Source organism: Musa acuminata, chromosome BXJ2-3 (assembly GCF_036884655.1).
Source record: "Musa acuminata AAA Group cultivar baxijiao chromosome BXJ2-3, Cavendish_Baxijiao_AAA, whole genome shotgun sequence".
Lineage (NCBI taxonomy): Eukaryota > Viridiplantae > Streptophyta > Magnoliopsida > Zingiberales > Musaceae > Musa > Musa acuminata.
In genome coordinates this window covers 35,984,605-36,004,412 of record NC_088340.1, presented here as the reverse complement: position 1 = coordinate 36,004,412, position 19,808 = coordinate 35,984,605, and the positions used below count along the sequence as shown (strand labels likewise).

The following is a 19,808-nucleotide window of genomic DNA, read 5'->3' as shown; positions in this document are numbered from 1 at the left end:
TCTGGCCATTTGGAAGCTATTTATGGTCAGTTAATCGCCTGAGAATTCATCCATGGATCATTGTTGGTGATGGCGGCAAAGGCACTGGAGTTGGAGCTACTCGCCATAGCATGGCTTTGGACGAGCTCGTAATGGGGATTCGAACAAGCGAGTAGCCGCGGGAGAGTGGCGAGGAAGTCGGCCATCGGCTGGTGGGTGTTACAGTCATTAACACCGGTGAAGCCAGACAGCAGCTTCGTCGTTGAAGCTGACCACCACCGACGGGTAGAAAACATCTAGGCTACATGAAGATGGATGTTAGTGGAATTCAGTGTGATGGGATTGAGAAATATGGATAAATACTTGTTGCATAGGATGGAATGGGGATTGAGAATGCTTTGCTTCTCCTCTGGAGAGATTTGGCCTCAAGTAGTTCTTCTATCTTAGCCGCGTCTATTAAGTTCTACAGGAGTCATTAGATCTATAGATAGGTAGATAGATTAATAGAGAGAGGAGAGAGATCTCCAGCTGCCATGGACATGGCTCTGAATGTATCTTCTGGTCTTCTTCAGGCGTCCGGTAACCCTTCCTACCGCCATCATCATCACTGCAAGGAGACCTCCCCATCTAAACCTAAGTGGCACGGATACTGTGACTGCTTCCTTAGACGAGCCTAACTTACTTTACACACTTCCTGGCTTTGTTTCCCATGCACGTAAACCTCGTCACGGAGTGAGATCAGAAGACTTCCCCATGCACGCATCGTTAAGATAAAGAAGACGACCTCATCGCCTTTCCTATTTTAATACAACACTTCCATTTTTACAAGCTTCAAAAAGGTCTTATGTTACTCTTTTTTTCATTTTCATTGTTTTCTGCTTTTTTTGCTTGGATTAATCAGAAATAGATCTTTGTTCCCCAAGTCCAATAGATGAGATTGAACTATTCAAAATTTTATCATATCATTGGAAATTTGCTTAGAAGACTTACAACAAAATGTAATCATCACATATCAGAGGAGAAATAGAAGAAGACTTTAAAAAAGATTTTTTATAAAAATATAAATAAAAAATAAACATTATATGATTCTTTATAAATCTTGCTTACAACTTTCCTACTTTGTTGTTGTTATAATATTATGCCATTCTATTACCAAAATCTCAAAAGATTTGGAGTTAGTAATTGAAGTAATATTATAAAAAACAGGAATTTAATTAATGCATAATTTTTTAGTCCTCTCTCATCTGTAGATTGTTGAGGCCCACCATCTTTCATCATGGTATGCTAATATAAGTAACTAAGGTGAGAGAAGTGAGCAATAATAAGAAACATAAATTAGGTTAAGCAAGGTGATACACAAACCTTTACTTGACAGAATGAAGATGGATCAATGGATTTAGAATGTAGATATAAAAAATATCATCAGAACAATGGGAAGGCAATTATATCACTTTAAAATGAGATGTCAAAAAATTATTATGTATGAGACAGATATTGAAATAAGAAAAAAATAATTAGATAAAGAACTGAGTTTTAAATTCAAATATTAGCTCGCAAATTAACAGTTTTAAGCTTTTGATCAATTATTTTGATATCAATATATCATATATATATATATATATATATATATATATATATAGTGACTTTGACTAGTTCGCTTTGTATAATCTCCATCCTTAAAGTCATTATAAATCTCCATCGAACAATCGATTTTTTGTACATTGAAATCGATTTTCAAGTCTTGTATTGTACTCCGAAAATGAAACAATTGTGATGACAGAGAAAACATGATTAATTCGTTTGGGTTCTCCAATCAAATTCTTCAAAGATTATTAATCTTAGAATATCTTATGATAATATTAAGAGACTATTTGTGTGAGAAAGAAGAATAATAATAGTTCACTTCATATATAAACTCTTTCTCTTGGATTTTTCTTTTAAGATTAATGTTTAATAATGATTAACATGGATATGTGAAGAAAAAACAAAGAAATAAATTAAGAGGAACATAAGTTTAGCCATCATATCGATATTTCATTTCCTTCCAAACTTGCATCAAATACAATGGGTCCACTTGCAAATCCTTATCGTGCCTAATGGAAGATTTTTCCCTCATGTAATGCATCAATTAGGATAAAAATAATGTAGGATTCGAATTCATCATATGATTGGAGGATCAATAAATTCCAAAAACATATATTATTAGACTAAGACGTAAAATATTTATAAACTTTAATTCAAAGAATTACAAAAGATCATATGGGCCCTATAAATGTTAGGGTGCTCTATCATGCTATGGAGCTACTAGTGATTACGATGCGCCTCATCATGAAGTGTGTTGGCCTTCAATCTACCAAATGAGATGGTTAATTTTGTGATCCAATTCATGAGATTATATTGACATTAATATCTGTGGTGAAAGATTAAGCATATATTAGATTTAGCCCACAATCGAAAGAATCAAATTTGATTTCTAACAATGATCAAACGAGAGGACTTCTGATTCCTTGTGTTGGAGGTTGGTGGGGAAGAGGTAGCTGCAGTTTGTGCTTCCCATAAGTGAGCCACAAACACTACTTATTTACAATAATTATGTAGGGAAAGGTCAATGTTGATGATGATAACCATGCGGAAAGTGATGCTCCGTAGGACATCACCATGTTTTAGTCCTTATATTCCACGGTTGATTAAGATTAGGATATTAGGTGAATCAATAGCACCGATGATGATGGAGACATGCTTCGTGTTGACACGAATTGCGATGCTCATCCCATGAGTGCTAGCTAAATTGTGAATTAAAATGACATCAACCAAAAAGAAAATTTAAGCTTTTGGATTGAAAGAGAATGATCACTTTATATATGTTCATAATTTGATTAGCTTAATTTTTAAGTTTAATTTAGACTTATTATTATTTGGTTTCTAATATAATATAATAACCATATGGACAAAAAAAAAATATATCTCATAATTTGATTAGCTTAATTTTTAAGTTTGATTTATACTTATTATTATTTAGTTTCTAACATAATATAATAATCATATGGACAAAAAATTCTAGCGAGTCAAAATTAAATAACCAAGTTTAAGTTATGATTTGACTGAACCGAAACCAGTGCTAGAAATAAGATTCAAAGAGTCATAATCGTGGCCTGTTTAATTATTATTATTATTATTATTATATCTAATAAAGAAAACTTAAAATCTTTTCTCGATAAAAAAAATAACTTCTTTTAAAAAACCACTTTTCTTCTTTTTATAAATATATTAGAGTAATTTTTAATGATACCAAAACAACAATCAAATTACAAAAAATGACTTTTTGAGTAGAGAAAAACCACTATACAGGACAAAAAAAAAAGAAAAAAAGGAATTTTCCTAAAGAATTATTCCAAAACAAAATCTTACTCCACATTATACTAAAACGGAGTTAAAAAAAAAACAAAATACAAATGTATCTCAAGTGATGCCAAATTGTCATATGAGCAAAGAAGGAGAGAGTCATCGAAGTCAAGTGACATGAGATCCATGTGCGGCCTTTTGGAAACAGAGGTAGACTTGCTGAGTAGACTCTGCTCCACTGTGGCGGCGAAGGCTGCCGCCGGAACCGCCGGCTTTATCGTCTCCGGTCTCCACCGGTCGACCTCATCACTCAATTCAGTCAACTTTACTTCGTGTCACGTTCTTCACATCTATTGCTCTTTCCTCCTGCAGAGCTTCCACTAAAACAATTACTGTTCACAGTCAGATAAAGGAAGCTTTAACCAAATTAATAGAAGCCACTCTGTGGAGCACAGATCAACAGACAAGAAAGCTGCCACTTCTTTTTGCCCACAAGTATCACAAGTAACTCGTGCAGTCGATTTGCTCTCACGGTTTTATATTTGAGGACTCGACATGTGACAGCATAATTAAGACTGAGAAAACAAATCTATAGACTATTTCGTTTAAGTTGAGAGCATAACAATTAATGTCAATTATTCTTCAGATTGATCTAAATATCACCAACTTCACCACAATCAACATGTCTATTCCAGTAGAAGACATGCAAAAATTATCTATAGGTTTGACGTCATTTGATTATCTCATGTTCATTCTCATTGAACATGATCTTAGAACACCTGAAAGAATTGACATGAGGAACTCTTCTTCTAACTCTCGTTGTAACATGGAGTAAGCAAACCAACGCACGGCATCGGTCAAAGTCCACCAGCCCCACCACCATTGATTTGGCCGCTTCCAGTCACCTCACCTGACCTCGCCACCCACAGCTGGCTTCATTGCTCCCCGACATTATATATCTCCCTCCCTTGCAGCTCCGTCCTCAACCCATTAGCCAGCACAGCACGATGGCCGCCTCCCCCACCTTGCTCCTCTTCTCGTTGCTCCTGGTCTTGTCCTACAGCGCTGCGGCAGCTGTACCAGGAAGGAAGCTTGTCCTGGTGCAGCAGCCGCCTCTCGTCCTCAAGTACCATAATGGCCCCCTCCTCCGAGGCAACTACACGTTGAGCTTGCTGTTCTATGGCCGCTTCTCAGCCGCCCAGCGGTCCATCGTTGCCGACTTCGTCCGGTCCCTCTCCCCCTCCGGGGCCTCGCCACAGCCACCCTCCGCCGCCAGCTGGTGGCGCACCACCGCCCGTTATGGCGGCTCCGCCGTGCACTTCTCCCTCGGCCCGCAGCTCCTCGACGAGTCCTACTCCAAGGGGAAGCTCCTCTCCTCGCCCGACGTGGTCGCCTTGGCTAGTAGAGCGGCGGCGGCGAGCGGTCCCAGGGCCATCGCCGTCGTCGTCACCGCGGCGGACGTGGCGGTCGAGGGCTTCTGCTCGAGCCGGTGCGGGACGCACGGGCGGCTCGACGGATCTGCCGGGTTCGTCTGGGTGGGGGACTCGGCCAGCCAATGCCCGGGCCAGTGCGCCTGGCCCTTCCACCAGCCGCTCTACGGTCCGCAGACGCCGCCGCTGGTGTCCCCCAACGGCGACGTGGGGATGGAGGGCGTCGTCATCAACCTTGCGACGCTGCTGGCCGGTGCCGCCACGAACCCCGACGGCCATGGCTACTTCCAGGGGCCGGCGGACGCCCCGCTGGAGGCGGTGACGGCCTGCACGGGGGTGTTCGGCAGCGGAGCCTACCCGGGGTACCCGGGCAAGGTCCTGGTGGACCCCGCGACCGGGGCCAGCTACAACGCTTGGGGCTTGGCCGCGAGGAAGTACCTGTTGCCCGCGATGTGGGACCCGGCGACGTCCCAGTGCTCCACGTTGGTCTAAAAGCCAGAGATTGCGAGTACAGAAGCGGGTACGGGCGTTTAAGTTTATAGAAAGAGTTGCTTTTAACATGTGGCCCACCTGCTGTGACATATTAATATGAAGAATTGTTGTAGTAGGGAATAAGGTTGCTGCTCTCCTTTAATAAAAGGAGAAAGAATGGTGTCATTTATTGTGGTCTTTAAAGGTTCTCTGGCTGGAGGGAATGTTTACTATAGAAAGCTGTGTGTTGTCAACTTGTCACTAATTAGAAAGCAAATGCAAATGATATGCATCTTGAAACTTTTTCTTATTCACATCTTGAAGCAAATGCAAACTTTTTCTTTGATGACATAAATAGTGATAAAAGTGAATCTTATGTGAAAATTATAATAGACACAATCTTCAATGAAAAATTTGATCACAAAATATAGAAAGCTTATCCTCTCTTTTCGTCGAAGGAGCTATGATAAATTTGATCTTAAATTTAAAAGATTAAAAAAAAATTTTAAGGAGGGGAGAAGATAATATTTCTCTTTTTTTTTATAAAAGTTTATTTATAAATATAAGGATTATTTAATATTTTTATATTAAAATAATTTATATTAAAAATTTATTGCTATGGACCTAAATATGAATATTAAAAAATTGATATGATTTATCTTATATGGAGGAGTCCACGAATTATTCATCTAGATAAAGTGATATGAAGGTATAATTCTACGGAGGAAATAATATGAGAGCTAAATAAAAAAAAAATGAAGAAAGCTTAACTTCGCCTTTTCGTCAAAAGAGGTATGTTATATATTTTTTCTCATATCCATATGAATATTAGGAACCAATAAGAATCTCAACCAAACACATGAAATACTTAAAAACTTGATATATGATAGTGGTATAGTCATATAACATTGGTCATAACCTAATACAATATTGTGGTGGTAATTAGTCATATATGAAATAACCTGATACAATATTGATCATAACCTGATACAACATTGTGGAGGTATCACAACCTGATACCTCATAAAACTTGACACATGAAATACATAACCTGATACAACATTGATCAAAATCATGGCCATTACTCATATATGATAGTGGTTTTCTAAACTACTAAAATCACTATTGTTGTTAATGTACCCATCAAAAGTCTAGTAAATATTATCTTACACGGAAAGGTTAGCAAACATTGTTCAAGATGTTAATTATTTTTATTCATTGAGCATATGTAGCCCACCACATGTGTTCCTTTATACGGTGAGAACGAAGAACGGATTTATATGAATCAAGTGAAAGAATTGTGGTGAAGGAAAAGAAGAACCATCACTACTACTAATCTTGAACACCTCCCTCCATAATGGTATAGGCAGTTAAATATGGTTTCTCATGTACACTTAAGAATTATGACAAGTGCATATACTTTTAAGAGTTTGGAGATGGCTTGTTCAATGACTTTCCTATATGCTCTTACGTAGTGATAGAATACCCTCATTACTAGTGAGAACATGTGTGAGATAAAATAGAAGTTGAGGAGTACACTCATGACATTTTTGTAGTCTAATCTTTTGTGATGATGAGAGTGTGTCATTTGTATGTTCAAGGATCACATGTATATATATAATAGCTAGTCTTGGTTGCCATAGTCATGAAAGCAACAATTGTTTGTTTGATGCATGAGTTATGTATGCCTTCTTGGATTCATGGAGAAGATGGAGGATTTTTACTACAAGATGGAGACTTGTTTGGTGTAATATAATTTTAATAGCATAAAAATGTTGTGAGCGCAATTATGATAGAAAATAAACCTTAGACTAAAAAGATGCATGTGATGGTAAGCACCAAATCCAAATACAATTATTATATTTAAATTCAAAGGTGTGATTATATAGATTAATTTTTTTTCATAATCTCGTATATCGAATTCAACCTTTTTTTTATCTTTGAAGACAATGATGCAATTTTTTTTTTTGCACAAGTTAAATCAGATAAAATTATGCTATAATCTTATTTTCATATGTTTTACAACTTTTTTTAAATTATAAAGTGATGTGAAAATCTTTAAATAAAACTTTATATAAAATTCAAACAAGTTATGTAAAATCTCAATTCAAACCCTATATCTAAAACAAATGCAATATGTAATAATATAATCGAGTTTGGAAAACACAAAGAGTTGTATATATTGATCTTTCATAGACCTCATATTGACATAATTATAGTAAATTAAATTCATCCTTTTATCTTTTTTTTTATAAATTAAATCGTATAAAATAAAGCTATTACTTTTATAACTCTATTTATTTTAAGAGTTATAAAGAGATTAAAAAAAAAGCTTCGAATAAAGACATTAAAATGAATATAAGTAATGTAAGTTCTCAATTCAAACCCTCTTTTCCTAATAATGTCTTTTCCCTCTCTTGCTTCCGTTCTGTATAGATATTATGACATCAGCTTATTGGTCCACGTGCGAGGCGTGTCGGCAGGCTTTTCCATGCTTTCGCACGCGTGCCGATCCATTGATTCCCTCACCTCCGACGTCATCCAAATACCAACAGTTGACCATGTCTGCGGCACGAGCTCCTTGTGCTGTCGTTATCCTCCCTCCATGTCGGCCATCTCCCGTGTCTTCCTTATCCCTCCCCTTAACCCTCATGCTGTACTCGGTCCCCAGACTCTCTTTTGCCTCTAAGCTGTTCCAAGTCTCTTTCACCAGCCTCCTAGCTGCCATCTTGTGCATGTATTTAGATCATCAAAGCGAAGAACGATGCATTAATTGAGATCGATTGTCTACTATTTGCAGATGCTACACTTGAAGCTAATCTGATATATGTCTCCCTCCAAGTTGTTGGAGAGCTACAGAAGTTTGATGGTGTGATGAGCAGCATTTCAAGAACTGCACTGTTTCTTTCCCTGTTTAACTTTACTTTCAGTATGAGAGAAGAGAGCTGAACTCTCATTGTTCAAGAGCCATCTCCAGGTCACTAAGTCCATTGAAGAAGACCTTATCATCAATTTGTGTTAATAATATGGTCTTGGCCGCATGCAAGTGGCCAATCAACTGTTGCAATCTTTCGGATGTCATTTATGGGGTTTGGCGGATTTCAAGTGACAGGACACACAGTTCATTGGATATTCATCATGTCAACTCCATCAACAGTGTTTAGAGTTTTACAGGCCATGAAAGCTTTGATGGTGCAGCACGCAAGACTAGGAAAAATAATTGAAATGTTTCATACAGACTCAATGGATATAATATTATTAATTTGAGCTTGAACATGACAATTTCATATGAAGCGTTCAACAGAAGTGTAGTTACTATTAGTGTTTTGGTGTATCTGAATCTTCTCATTAGAATAGGCTAAATGGTAAGTAGCATAAGTCAAAGATATTGATCAGCTCTAAGTATATTGTCTGCATCAGATAGGCCTCACCACATGTTCTCAACACAAAGTATGCATTTTAATTGCACTATATCTACTCAGATTGATGACAAGCAGCATTTATCAGCAAAACTGACACACAGATGGCCTCCAATATGTATAGATCCTCTATCACCTGAAAGAGGAAAACAATGACTGGGAATATATAATTATTGTGAAAACCATGTTTGATCCATTGTGGATATGAACAAAGACCAAGGAGTAGTTGGTGTGTCATCTTCAGAAAAGATTCAAAATATAATAGATTTTTCAAACTGATTTGACACACAAAGTTAGACCATTCTTGATTGCAGAAGTTGATGGAGCATTCAGCTTTGCATGACTAATATTAGATGAGTGACAAGTTGATGACAGGAGAGGTTGGAAGATTAAGCAGATAAGTCTAAGAGAACAGGAAGAAGGTGACTCCAAATTGATGATGGCTGCCTGATGTGAGATCGACTATGTCATGATATTTCAACATCCAATGTGTGAGAAACAAAAGAGAGTTTTTGCACAAAACTTAGGTCTTTAACATCTTCCTGACAATTTTACTGAAATAAAATGCATGTTAATTAGCTACTTGATGAGATGCATCCTTCAATAAGGTGGCAACAGCTCTCATGAGTTCTTTTAACTACAAATTTTCCATAGCAGACCACTAAGTGCAATGTTTGAACATGGATGATTAGGATTAAAGTTGAGATTAATGATGAGAATCAACAATCTAGATTAGATATTGATGAAGAGACAACCATTGGTATATTTTTTCTTATTTGGTGACACAAAATCTTAAGTTAATATATATGTGAGGATTTTATCATTTACATTATGTCAAGTTATATATCAAAAAATTAGTCATGATCTATAATTGTAAAAATGTTATCGAACTATAAATACGGTTATATTATGCTTTCCTTTGACAAAAATTAGTATGATAAACTCAGATTAGTAAGACCTTTCCTTCCAATATTCTAAGCTTATATTTAGAGAACTATTGAAATATATTTTATCATGCTAATTAACATAGAATCCACTCATGAAAAGAAATTGGGGGTGAAGATTGAACCTAAATCGGTCCAATGCTATTAAAAACCCAATGCCATACATTTTAACTTGCATCCTACTATTTTGGGCCTATTTGATTATGATTTTTTGAATTAACCTTTTTTTGTTTAAAGTTTAGGCTCAATCATAAACAACTAATAATGCAAGTCAATATATCATCAATAACAATTTGTTTGTAAAAGTGTTTTTCATGTTCTCAAGTTTTTTTCTTGTTTTGGATAGTTGCTCTTATATTCATAAAAGGAAGAAAGAGAGGAAATGTAATGCATAATCCATAAGCTACAATATATAGTATGCAATTTATATTATGTAACTGAATTATACTATACGATGTATACTTTGTAATTAATACATAATCCAAGAAGAAAGCACTTCCAACAATTTGGCTATGATTCCAATTGGGTTCTTCTAGAACCTTCCCCGTTCTCTAGAAGCTACTATGACACAGCCCCAACTGCTCTATTTAAACCCTACCTCGCCTTTTCGTTCCCTTGATTCCGTTTGCTGCACACGGCAACAATGCTCGCCCTCTTTGCCGCCAGGAGAACTGCTGCGTCCAAGCTCTTGGAGAAGCTTCTCATCTCCCCTAGCCGCCCACCCGTGGCAGCTGTCGCCATCGTCACCCGCTCCCCCAACACCAACGCCACCCGCCGCGAGTTCCACGAGAAGGACGACCGCGGCCTCGACTCCTTCCTAGGTAATCTTCACCTCTTTCCGCGTTAGGATCGTCGTCTCTTCTTCCTTTTCGCTGTAGATAGGATCGAGATGCTAAACCGAGAATGACGATTTTGTTTGGCCGCTGAGGTGTTCGAGCTATTGTCTGAGCCACAAACGGGCTGTTGGACGCTTGGCTAGTGTGAATTCCCCAAGTTGGTTGGACCATGGGATGACCCACTAACCAATGGTCGGATCAATTGGGTCACATCACCAATTAAGTCGAGCTCGCTAGAGTCACCTGCGTAGGGCTAATCCAATGTTGGGAAAGCGATCGCTTAAACTCACCCGATCAGTGCGGCCCTTAAGAAGCCGAATTAATACGGCCCATGTATTGGGTCGGACACCTATGCCCGCCCACATTGGTTCGAGTGCCTGACAACGCTTGCTTTAGGTCAGACTTGGCATGCCCATGCTGGGTTTGACTTACATTGTGCCTACTTGCTCAAGACAGACTATAGCTGACCCAAGCTTGCTCTAGTCGATGTCAAACCGCACCGACATTGACTAGATTAAATCGGATCATCTCAACATTTATAGTCGACAATTGACTTTGGGGCGAACAATAGACTTTTAATGTTAACATCATAGGCATAATTCATAATAAACATGAATTAAATTTTATTCAAATCCAGGTATTCAACTGGTTTAAAACATAACATCATAGGCATAATTCATTTTTTTAAATTTTATTATTTTCTCACAAACACAAACGAAAACAACAAAAATAATTAATTAATATTTTAATTTATCAAATAAATAATTATTAGTTTAGGAATGCATATAGTAATTTGATGGCATCCTAACCCTTAGCTTTCTTAGCCACTATTTGAATGACAATTATTTAAGATGTTTTATGTGTTCATGTCTACTCAATTGCTTCAATTTTTTTTAGAAAAAATAAAACGTACTAAAAGCTAAGTCCCTTTCTTTAGGTTGAATAAAGGTATTCATAACCATTAATGTTGAGATGACAATGGATATTCGCATCAATCTACCCCCTCTTAAGCCAAATAAATGCATATGTTAATTATATTCAAGATAACCACAACAAGAAAATATTAATGTTGAATTTGAGAAAACATTTGGAGCACTTAAATACTTCACCAAGTTTAAGAAAGGGTAAAGTAAAATTCACAAATATCCTACCCTTTGCTTGTTGAAAGCTTTACATTTTGTAGTGACATTCAATAAAAATATGATAAAGGAGTAAATGCAATGTTCATCCATATATAGTTGACAAGTCTTTCCATAAATGATCATACAACTGGGGTCTAGTTTTGTCCTCATCTCCTAGTTAGGTGTTGGATGCTTGATATTTTTGAGGGACACGTGATAGTAATCTAACAAACACTCGGATGTGCTGATTGTTTGACTATATTTACCAAGACATGGTACATTAAGTCTTCTCATTAATGGTCGTACATTTGAGTTATGTTCTTTTGTCCACATCAATAAAGTGGAGGACCATTAAAAAGATGAGAACAATCTTAGCGATCATATGACAAACAATCCATGCTCTACAAACAAATTATTCAACATTTTTATCTTTTTTTTTTGTTAGATAGACAATGTTTATTACATAATAAAGTTTGCATTAGGTTTTCGTCGACGTTATAAACCTACATGATGGGTAAAATGTTATTAAGTTCATCAAATCATCATGAAAAATTTGGGTTAGTATGATCTTTCATAGGCATGATGTGATAAGACAACAGATGAGGAAATCTCGCTGCTAAGGGTATTGATGAGTACTTGAAGATACACTGTGATAAGACAATATGCGGAGGATATTAATGAGTACTTGAAGAACTTCGTGTGACTAAGGGTCCTCCATCTTATGCACACAAAAATCGAGAGCCTACCACACTACATCAGAAATTTGATACACTTGAGATATTTGAATGTGTCTCATAGCCGTATAACGGAGCTTCTAGAAAGCATATGTAATCTGACGAATTTATAGTTTTTGATCCTCAAAGGATGTTTCAATTTGAGACATATCCCCCAGGGTATAGTTAGGCTAGTCAATCTAAGGACACTCGATTGTAGAGGTACACGGCTGGAGAGCTTTCCATATGGAATAAAAAGGTTGAAGCACCTCAATGAACTCCAAGGATTCATCGTGAACACGGGTAATGGTATGTGCCCATTGGAAGCATTATGTGGCCTCCAGGAGCTCGGAGACCTCTCCGTTGACAGGTTGGAGAGGGCGTGGCTGGAAGCTGAACCGGGAAGAGATACGAGCGTCTTAAACGGTAAACAAAAATCGAAGAATCTACATTTACATTGAAAGATTCGTGAAGGTGTTGGATGTGGCACTTCATCCACCATCATCTGTTGTTACGCTCACGTTACTGAATTTTTTCCTTCTCCGGTACCCCAGCTGGATGGTGTCTGCAAGCATCAGTTCGCTTCTTCGAAAGATAAGTCGCTTGGAACTAATTAACTGCGATCATTGGCCACTGCTTCCACCGCTAGGGAAGCTCCCCAGTTTGGAGTTTCTTCACATAGTAGGTGCACGTGCAGTGACCACCATCGGACCGGAATTTTTTGGGTGTGAAGCTGCTGCTACTGGTCATGAACGGGAACAGAATTCAAAGCGCCCTTCTTCTTCTTCTTCTTCTCCTTCTCCTCCTTCGTTATTTCCGAAACTAAGGCAGCTGGAACTCTAGAATATGACTAACATGCAAGTGTGGGATTAGGTAGCGGAAGGTTTTGCTATGCGTCGCCTCGACAAATTGGTCCTCGAAAATTGCCCCAAATTGAAGTCTCTACCGGAAGGCCTGATCTGACAGGCAACCTGCTTAACCACATTGGATCTGACCGATGTGTGTGCTCTCAAGTGCATCAGAGGTTTCCCTTCTCTAAAAGAACTGAGTATAAGTGGTAAATCAGATCTGGAGATTGATACTGATCTCCCTGCACTAGAGCTCTTGAAGTTGGGCACATTTGGATCTTGCATCAATCATTTACCATAGTGGTTGGCGGATTGCCCTGTATGTTTCACTACACTACAGAGACTGGACGTACACGGAACCACCCAACTCCTTCGCAGATGCCTCCAAAATGGCGCAGACTGGCCCATGATCAAACACTTTCCAACGTTTTCCATCAAAGATGGCCGAGGCAATTATATAAACTACATCAAGCGTTCCTGCACCTTCGAGACAAACCTAGTCGATGATGATGATGCTTTTGCTGCTGCTGCTGAAGAAGACGAAGATGAAAAAAGACATCAATGAGCTTTGAGGTAACTTACCTTTCTTGCTCATGTCTCGACCATTTAACGTCTTCTGGTTTTGGAGTGGCAACTCACAATCATTCCCAACAGAGCTGACCATGGAAAGTCCGAGACTTTTGAGCGGAAATGCAGATCGAGAGGTTGGTTGCGACTCATACTACATTCCTGATGTAGTATATAAATTGAAATGAAACTATATAAATTGAGGAACATACAGATCATGTGTTGTGGAATTACTGTAGAACTAAGATGCAGACCTGTGAGCCTGTCAAATATCTGATGTAGCTGTACTAGACAAAGAAGTAGTTTTCTGATTTGTTCTTCTGAATATACCTAAGATGACGAAACTGAAATGATTTCTCCCTTCATGATCCATGTTAATGTCAAGGAAACACAGATACCCATTAATCACCTACCATACCCAAGTTTATTTTCAGCAATGCAAAAGGAAACGTGCATAATGCAAAACACTCATAAGCACAAAAATTCTGCTTCTCTTTTGCCTAAGAAGAAATCAATCATCTGAAACAAAGTGGAAGTCTTGATAGATGAGATATAGAATCAGTCTCGAGTTACATGCATCAGTGTGGTGCATTCTTATTACTTAACAACTACAATGCTGTTGACTGGAGTAAGAGAAAAGTTCCATACACAGGTTGGTAGGTAATTCAGTCTATTGCTATGAATTATGTTCTAGTTTACAGTTATGTTGTGTGTGGTATTGTGACCAACATCTGAATTGATAATACTAAATTGCAAGCTTGTGATTCTCAATAATGGACGGAAAGGATGAAGCAGATTAGGCTTCAAATAGATGCAACTTTCTTCAAATGATTGTGATGAGTCCTGTGTTTCATCACCGTTGACAAACCCCCTTTTTTTTTATTGGAGCTGAAAGAACACAAAGGAAAAATGCACCAAATCAAAGTGGAGGCAGTTGAGGCCCTCTAACACATTGGATCCAATCTTTAGATAGAGAGTGAACAGAGATAAGTAGGATATGACATACCTTTCTTCCTCATTGCTCCCATAACGACAATGCCACATTAGTCTTCTTCTTCTAAGTCAAGAGATCTCTTCAATTGTTACTCTGATCATTCTATTCATTTACAAGAGCCACCAAAATGATCCCCTACTGGCCACATTTGCAACCCTGATGGTATCACCGACTCTTCAAGCTTTGTTAGGTACCTCCATTGCTGAGTAGAGCCAAGCAGGTGAAGCACTCATCCTTTGCAATGAACTCTCAACATAAGGAGCCTGTCTTTTGTAACGCTCAGGTTACAGAATTTTTTCCTTCTCCGGTACCCCAGCTGGATGGCGTCTGCAAGCATCAGTTCGCTTCTTCGAAAGATAAGCCGCTTGGAACTAATTAACTGCGATCATTGGCCACTGCTTCCACCGCTAGGGAAGCTCCCCAGTTTGGAGTTTCTTCACATAGTAGGTGCACGTGCAGTGACCACCATCGGACCGGAATTTTTTGGGTGTGAAGCTGCTGCTACTGGTCATGAACGGGAACGGAATTCAAAGCGACCTTCTTCTTCTTCTTCTTCTCCGTTGTTTCCGAATCTAAGGCAGCTGCAACTCTGGATTATGACTAACTTGGAAGTGTGGGATTGGGTAGCGGAAGGTTTTGCTGCGCATCGCCTAAAAAAATTGGTCCTCGCAAATTGCCCCAGGTTGAATCTGCTTAACCACATTGGATCTGGCCAATGTGTGTGCTCTAAAGTCCATCAGAGGTTTCCCTTCTGTGAAACAACTGAGTATAAGTGGTAAATCAGATCTCGAGATTGTTGCTGATCTCCCTGCACTGGAGCTCTTGAAGTTGGAAGGTTTGGGCGTCGCAACAATCATTTACCAGAGTATTTGGCGGCTTGCGTGCATGCTTCACCACGCTCCATGACGTGTACGGAATCACCCAACTCGTCCCCAGATGCCTCCCAAAAAAAATAAAAAAAAGTTAATTTGATAATAAAAAAAGATAATAAAGCATAAAAAAAATAAGAACATCATATTTATATGATTCGATCAATTGACCTACATTTACGGACGAAGGAGAAACAAATCATTACTATAAAAGAGAAAAAATTACAAATGCCTTAAGAAGATGTTCCTAGACAATAAAACACGAAACTACTCAATAAGAAAAGTCTAAAGCAAACAATTAGGTTTTGTTATGGTGCATCTGACTTCAAAACCCAAACCCTTATTTATAGTTTAAACATGAGATATCAAACTTGATTTTCCTGATGTGGGACTATGTGGAACTTGCCAAACTAACAAATCTTCACCTTAGCATGTCCTAACATTAACAATTAACAAAACTTGCTCCACTTTCTTCACAAAAGCCCCAACGGGCAATCACCAACAATAAACATCAACCAAGTCCAAGCACTACTTGAACTTATAAACCGGAAAAGGCTTCGTAAGTATATCAGCTAGATTGTCCTTCGTATGAATTTTCTTACCCAAAGGCGGCTTCATAAGATCCCAAGTTCTATTCTGATTGAGAGATTCAATTTCTTCATTCTTCGCAATCAACCACTTAGCGAAATTATCATAAGAAACTGAATCTAAGTATATAGTAGGTTCACCAACTTCCCTTGTTTCTTCTATAATAGACAAAGCATATGCAACCAAATTTACATATCTTTGTGGTGGTCGAATATCTCTCCGTGGTCTATCCTTGGCTATGGAATATTGCTCTTCCTCTAGATTATCTTCGATAGTAGACTCGGGACCATCTACCGGGATTCTTTGAGTAGAAGAGTTCGACTTAAAAGAATTTAAACTACCAAACTCAAGCTCCACCTGCTTCTGCGCATTATCATTTGTACAACTAATAAATTCATCTTTGGAAGATAACATAGATAATTCATCAAAAGTAACATATCTATTGATTATAAATTTTGAGGATTTGGGATCAGAACACCATAATATGTATCTTTTCACCCCAAAAGCATACTTAAGGAAAATACACTTTTTCGCTCGAGGCTCTAATTTTCCTTCATTTACATACATGTATGCTGGACATCCAAAACTTTTTAAATCAGAGTTATCAGCAGGAGTACCTAACCAAACTTCCTTTGGAGTTTTAAAGTTAAGTGCTGCAAAAGGAGCGCAGTTGACAACGTAACAGGCTATATTAATCACCTCTACCCAAAATTCCTTTGTCAACCCTACATTTGAGATCATACACCTTGCACTCTCCAAGAGTGTTCTGTTCATACGTTCGGCCACACCATTTTGCTAAAGTTTCATCCTAACAATACGATGCCGAACAATTCCTTCATTTTTATAAAATTCATCAAAGTCACCTTCACAAAATTCCATGCAATTATCCGTTCGAAGTCGCTTAATCTATTTACCTATTTGCTTCTCAATCAAAGCCTTCCATTATTTAAAAGTTAGAAAAATATCATTTTTATATTTCAGAAAATAAATCCAAACTTTAATGGAATAATCGTCAATGAAAGTCAACATATACTTGGCACCACCCTTAGACTAAACATGAGTTGGACTCCAAAGGTCTGAATGAATATAGTTTGTGAACTATTAGAGAATTGAAGCACTCTTTTCTACTTTCCAAAAATGTGTGTTCATAAAAATATAGTGGTCCAATACTCTGTTCGCAAAGAAACCCCTTTTGCTCAATATGCTTAAACATTTTTCACTCATATGACCCAAACGTATATGCCATAATTTGATGATGTCAAAATTAGACAATAATGATGACGAGACTGCAACTGAGCCTGTGACAATAGTTCCTTACAAAATATACAAGCTACCAGACCTACAAGCTTTCATAACAATAAGAGCACTTCTAGAAGCTTTCATAACTCTACATTCAGTTGCGTATTTATACCCAAGAGCCTCTAGGGTGCATAAAGAGATGAGATTCTTTTTTAAATCAGGAACATTTCTAACATTAGTGAGCGTCCTCACAATACTATCATGCATTTTAATTCAGATTGTGCCTCTACCAACAACATCACACGAGGCATTATTGCTTATTAAAATAATTCCACAATTACAAGATTCATATGTGGAAACCAAATCTCTATTAGGACACATGTGATAAGAACAACCCGAATCTAAGATTCATTTATTTTTAGACCTCATCATGTCATCAGTAGCAAAGAAAATATTTCCAACATTCTCATCAGCTACTATACTAGCTTCAGCGGACTTAGTAGTTTTCTCAACAATTTTTTCCTTTTGTTTTAATTTATTTTTCAATTTAAAGCAATCAACTTTAATGTGCCCCATTTTATAACAATATCTACACTCTAAATTTTTATATCTGGATTTAGATCTACTACTATCAAATTTCTTTTTATCCGTTCTACCCTTGACAATCAAACCTTTAGCCTGATTCCATCTACTTTCGCTAGTGATATTTCTGTCTATCTGCTCCTTAGATTTTAGTGCAGATTTAATTTCCTGATATGAAATTGTTTCTTTTTCATAAATCATAGTATCACGGAAATACTTAAAGGATTGGGGAAGAGAACACAAAAGTAATAGGGTCTTATTCTCATCATCAATTTTTGCATCTATATTCTCCAAATACATAACTAAGGAATCAAATTTATCAAGATGTGAGAGCATAGATGTACCTTCAGTCATCCGAAGCATATACAAACTCTACTTCAAGTAGAGACGATTCTCCACTGTCCTTTTCATATACAAGGCTTTAAGTTTGTCCCACATGCTCTTAGCCGTAGTCTCCGTAGCTACCTCCCGTAAAACCTCATCAGAGAGATTTAGAATAATGCTTGATCGGGTCTTCTTATCCATACCCGCAAGATCTTCCTTTAACGTACCATTTGAAATGTTCTCAGCTCCCTGTAGTACCAAATCAACTCCATCTTGAACTAGAATGGCCTCCATCTTAAGTTGTCACATGCCGAAGTCGATCTTTGTTATTATCATCATTGCCAAAAGATCTCGAAACTAGGCTCTGATACCAGTTTGTTAGAGCTAGCCCTAGAAAATTTACCAAAGGGTAATTTGATAACCCAAAAAACGATAATAAAGCAGAAAAATAAAAGAAGACACGAACACTATATTTACGTGGTTCGGTTAATTGACCTACATCCACGGACGAAGGAGGAGTAAATTACTACTATAAAAGAGGGACTATTATAAATGCCTTAGGAAGATGTTCTTAGGCCATAAAATAAGAAACTAATAAACAAGAAAAGCCTAAAACAAACAATTAGGTATTCTTATGGTGCTATCTGACTTCAAAGCCCAAGCTCTTATTTATAGTTTAAACAGGAGATACCAAACTTGAATTTCCTGATGTGGGACTATATGGGATTTGCTAAACTAACACCTTCGACACAAACCTAGTCGATGTTGATACCACTACTATTGAAGAAAAAGAAGAAGAAAAAGAAGAAAAAGAAGACATCAATGATCATTGTGGAAGAAGAAGAAGACATCAATGATCTTTGTGGTAACTTACCTTTCATGCTCGAGTCTCGACCATCTAACGCCTTCTGGTTTTGGAGTGGCAACTCACAATCTTCTTTTGTTGCTTATGGCAGGGAGATCGACATCATTCACGATGTAATTGACAGTCATATCTAATATGTTTATTGCAAATGGAGCTAACCATGGAAAGTCCGAGACTTTTCAGCGAAAATGCTGATCGAGATGAGAGGTTGGTTGCGACTAATGCTACATTCCCATTATATGGTGATGATATTAAGAATATTAACTAGCGGACTCATCAATACCCTATGATGAGTCTCATGATAAGGCCAATATATACTCTCATATACATACAATTGATTAACTAGCATACTCATTTATAAAGCCTTTAGCTTATAACTATTTTTGTTGTATCGATCCAAGATCGATATTTTTGACAAGAGCTCGATCTTATAAAGATATGATAACAAAAATATTTTTTCAAATGATAGCAAATGAGATTTTCTCAACTGCACAAGGAAATCTTGTAATCCTCTCTTTCACCATATATAAATAGATACCATATGATACTAATTAAATATTTTTTTTATCTTTTTAATTTCACTCTTTACCTGAACGATTGGCTCAACATTCAATTAATGATTTAGAAACAAAGTAGTAGATGCTTTGTTTTCTTTCTTTTTTTTTTATTGGAATCAC

The 19,808-nt window shown here is 37.5% G+C and overlaps 1 protein-coding gene and 1 long non-coding RNA gene across 2 annotated transcripts; both read left to right on the top strand.

Annotated features, from left to right (window-relative positions):
• Positions 1–4,293: 4,293 nt before the first annotated feature.
• LOC135607948 (protein EXORDIUM-like 2) lies at positions 4,294–5,358 on the top strand. The gene has a single exon (XM_065100241.1). It carries the CDS (start codon positions 4,329–4,331, stop codon positions 5,241–5,243), a length of 915 nt encoding a protein of 304 aa, XP_064956313.1. The 5' UTR covers positions 4,294–4,328; the 3' UTR covers positions 5,244–5,358.
• A 4,862-nt stretch (positions 5,359–10,220) lies between these two features.
• LOC135607947 (uncharacterized) lies at positions 10,221–13,997 on the top strand. The gene is made up of 2 exons (XR_010485305.1): positions 10,221–12,681; positions 12,810–13,997. It is a non-coding gene; the product is annotated as an uncharacterized LOC135607947 (long non-coding RNA).
• The last annotated feature ends 5,811 nt before the right edge of the window (positions 13,998–19,808 follow it).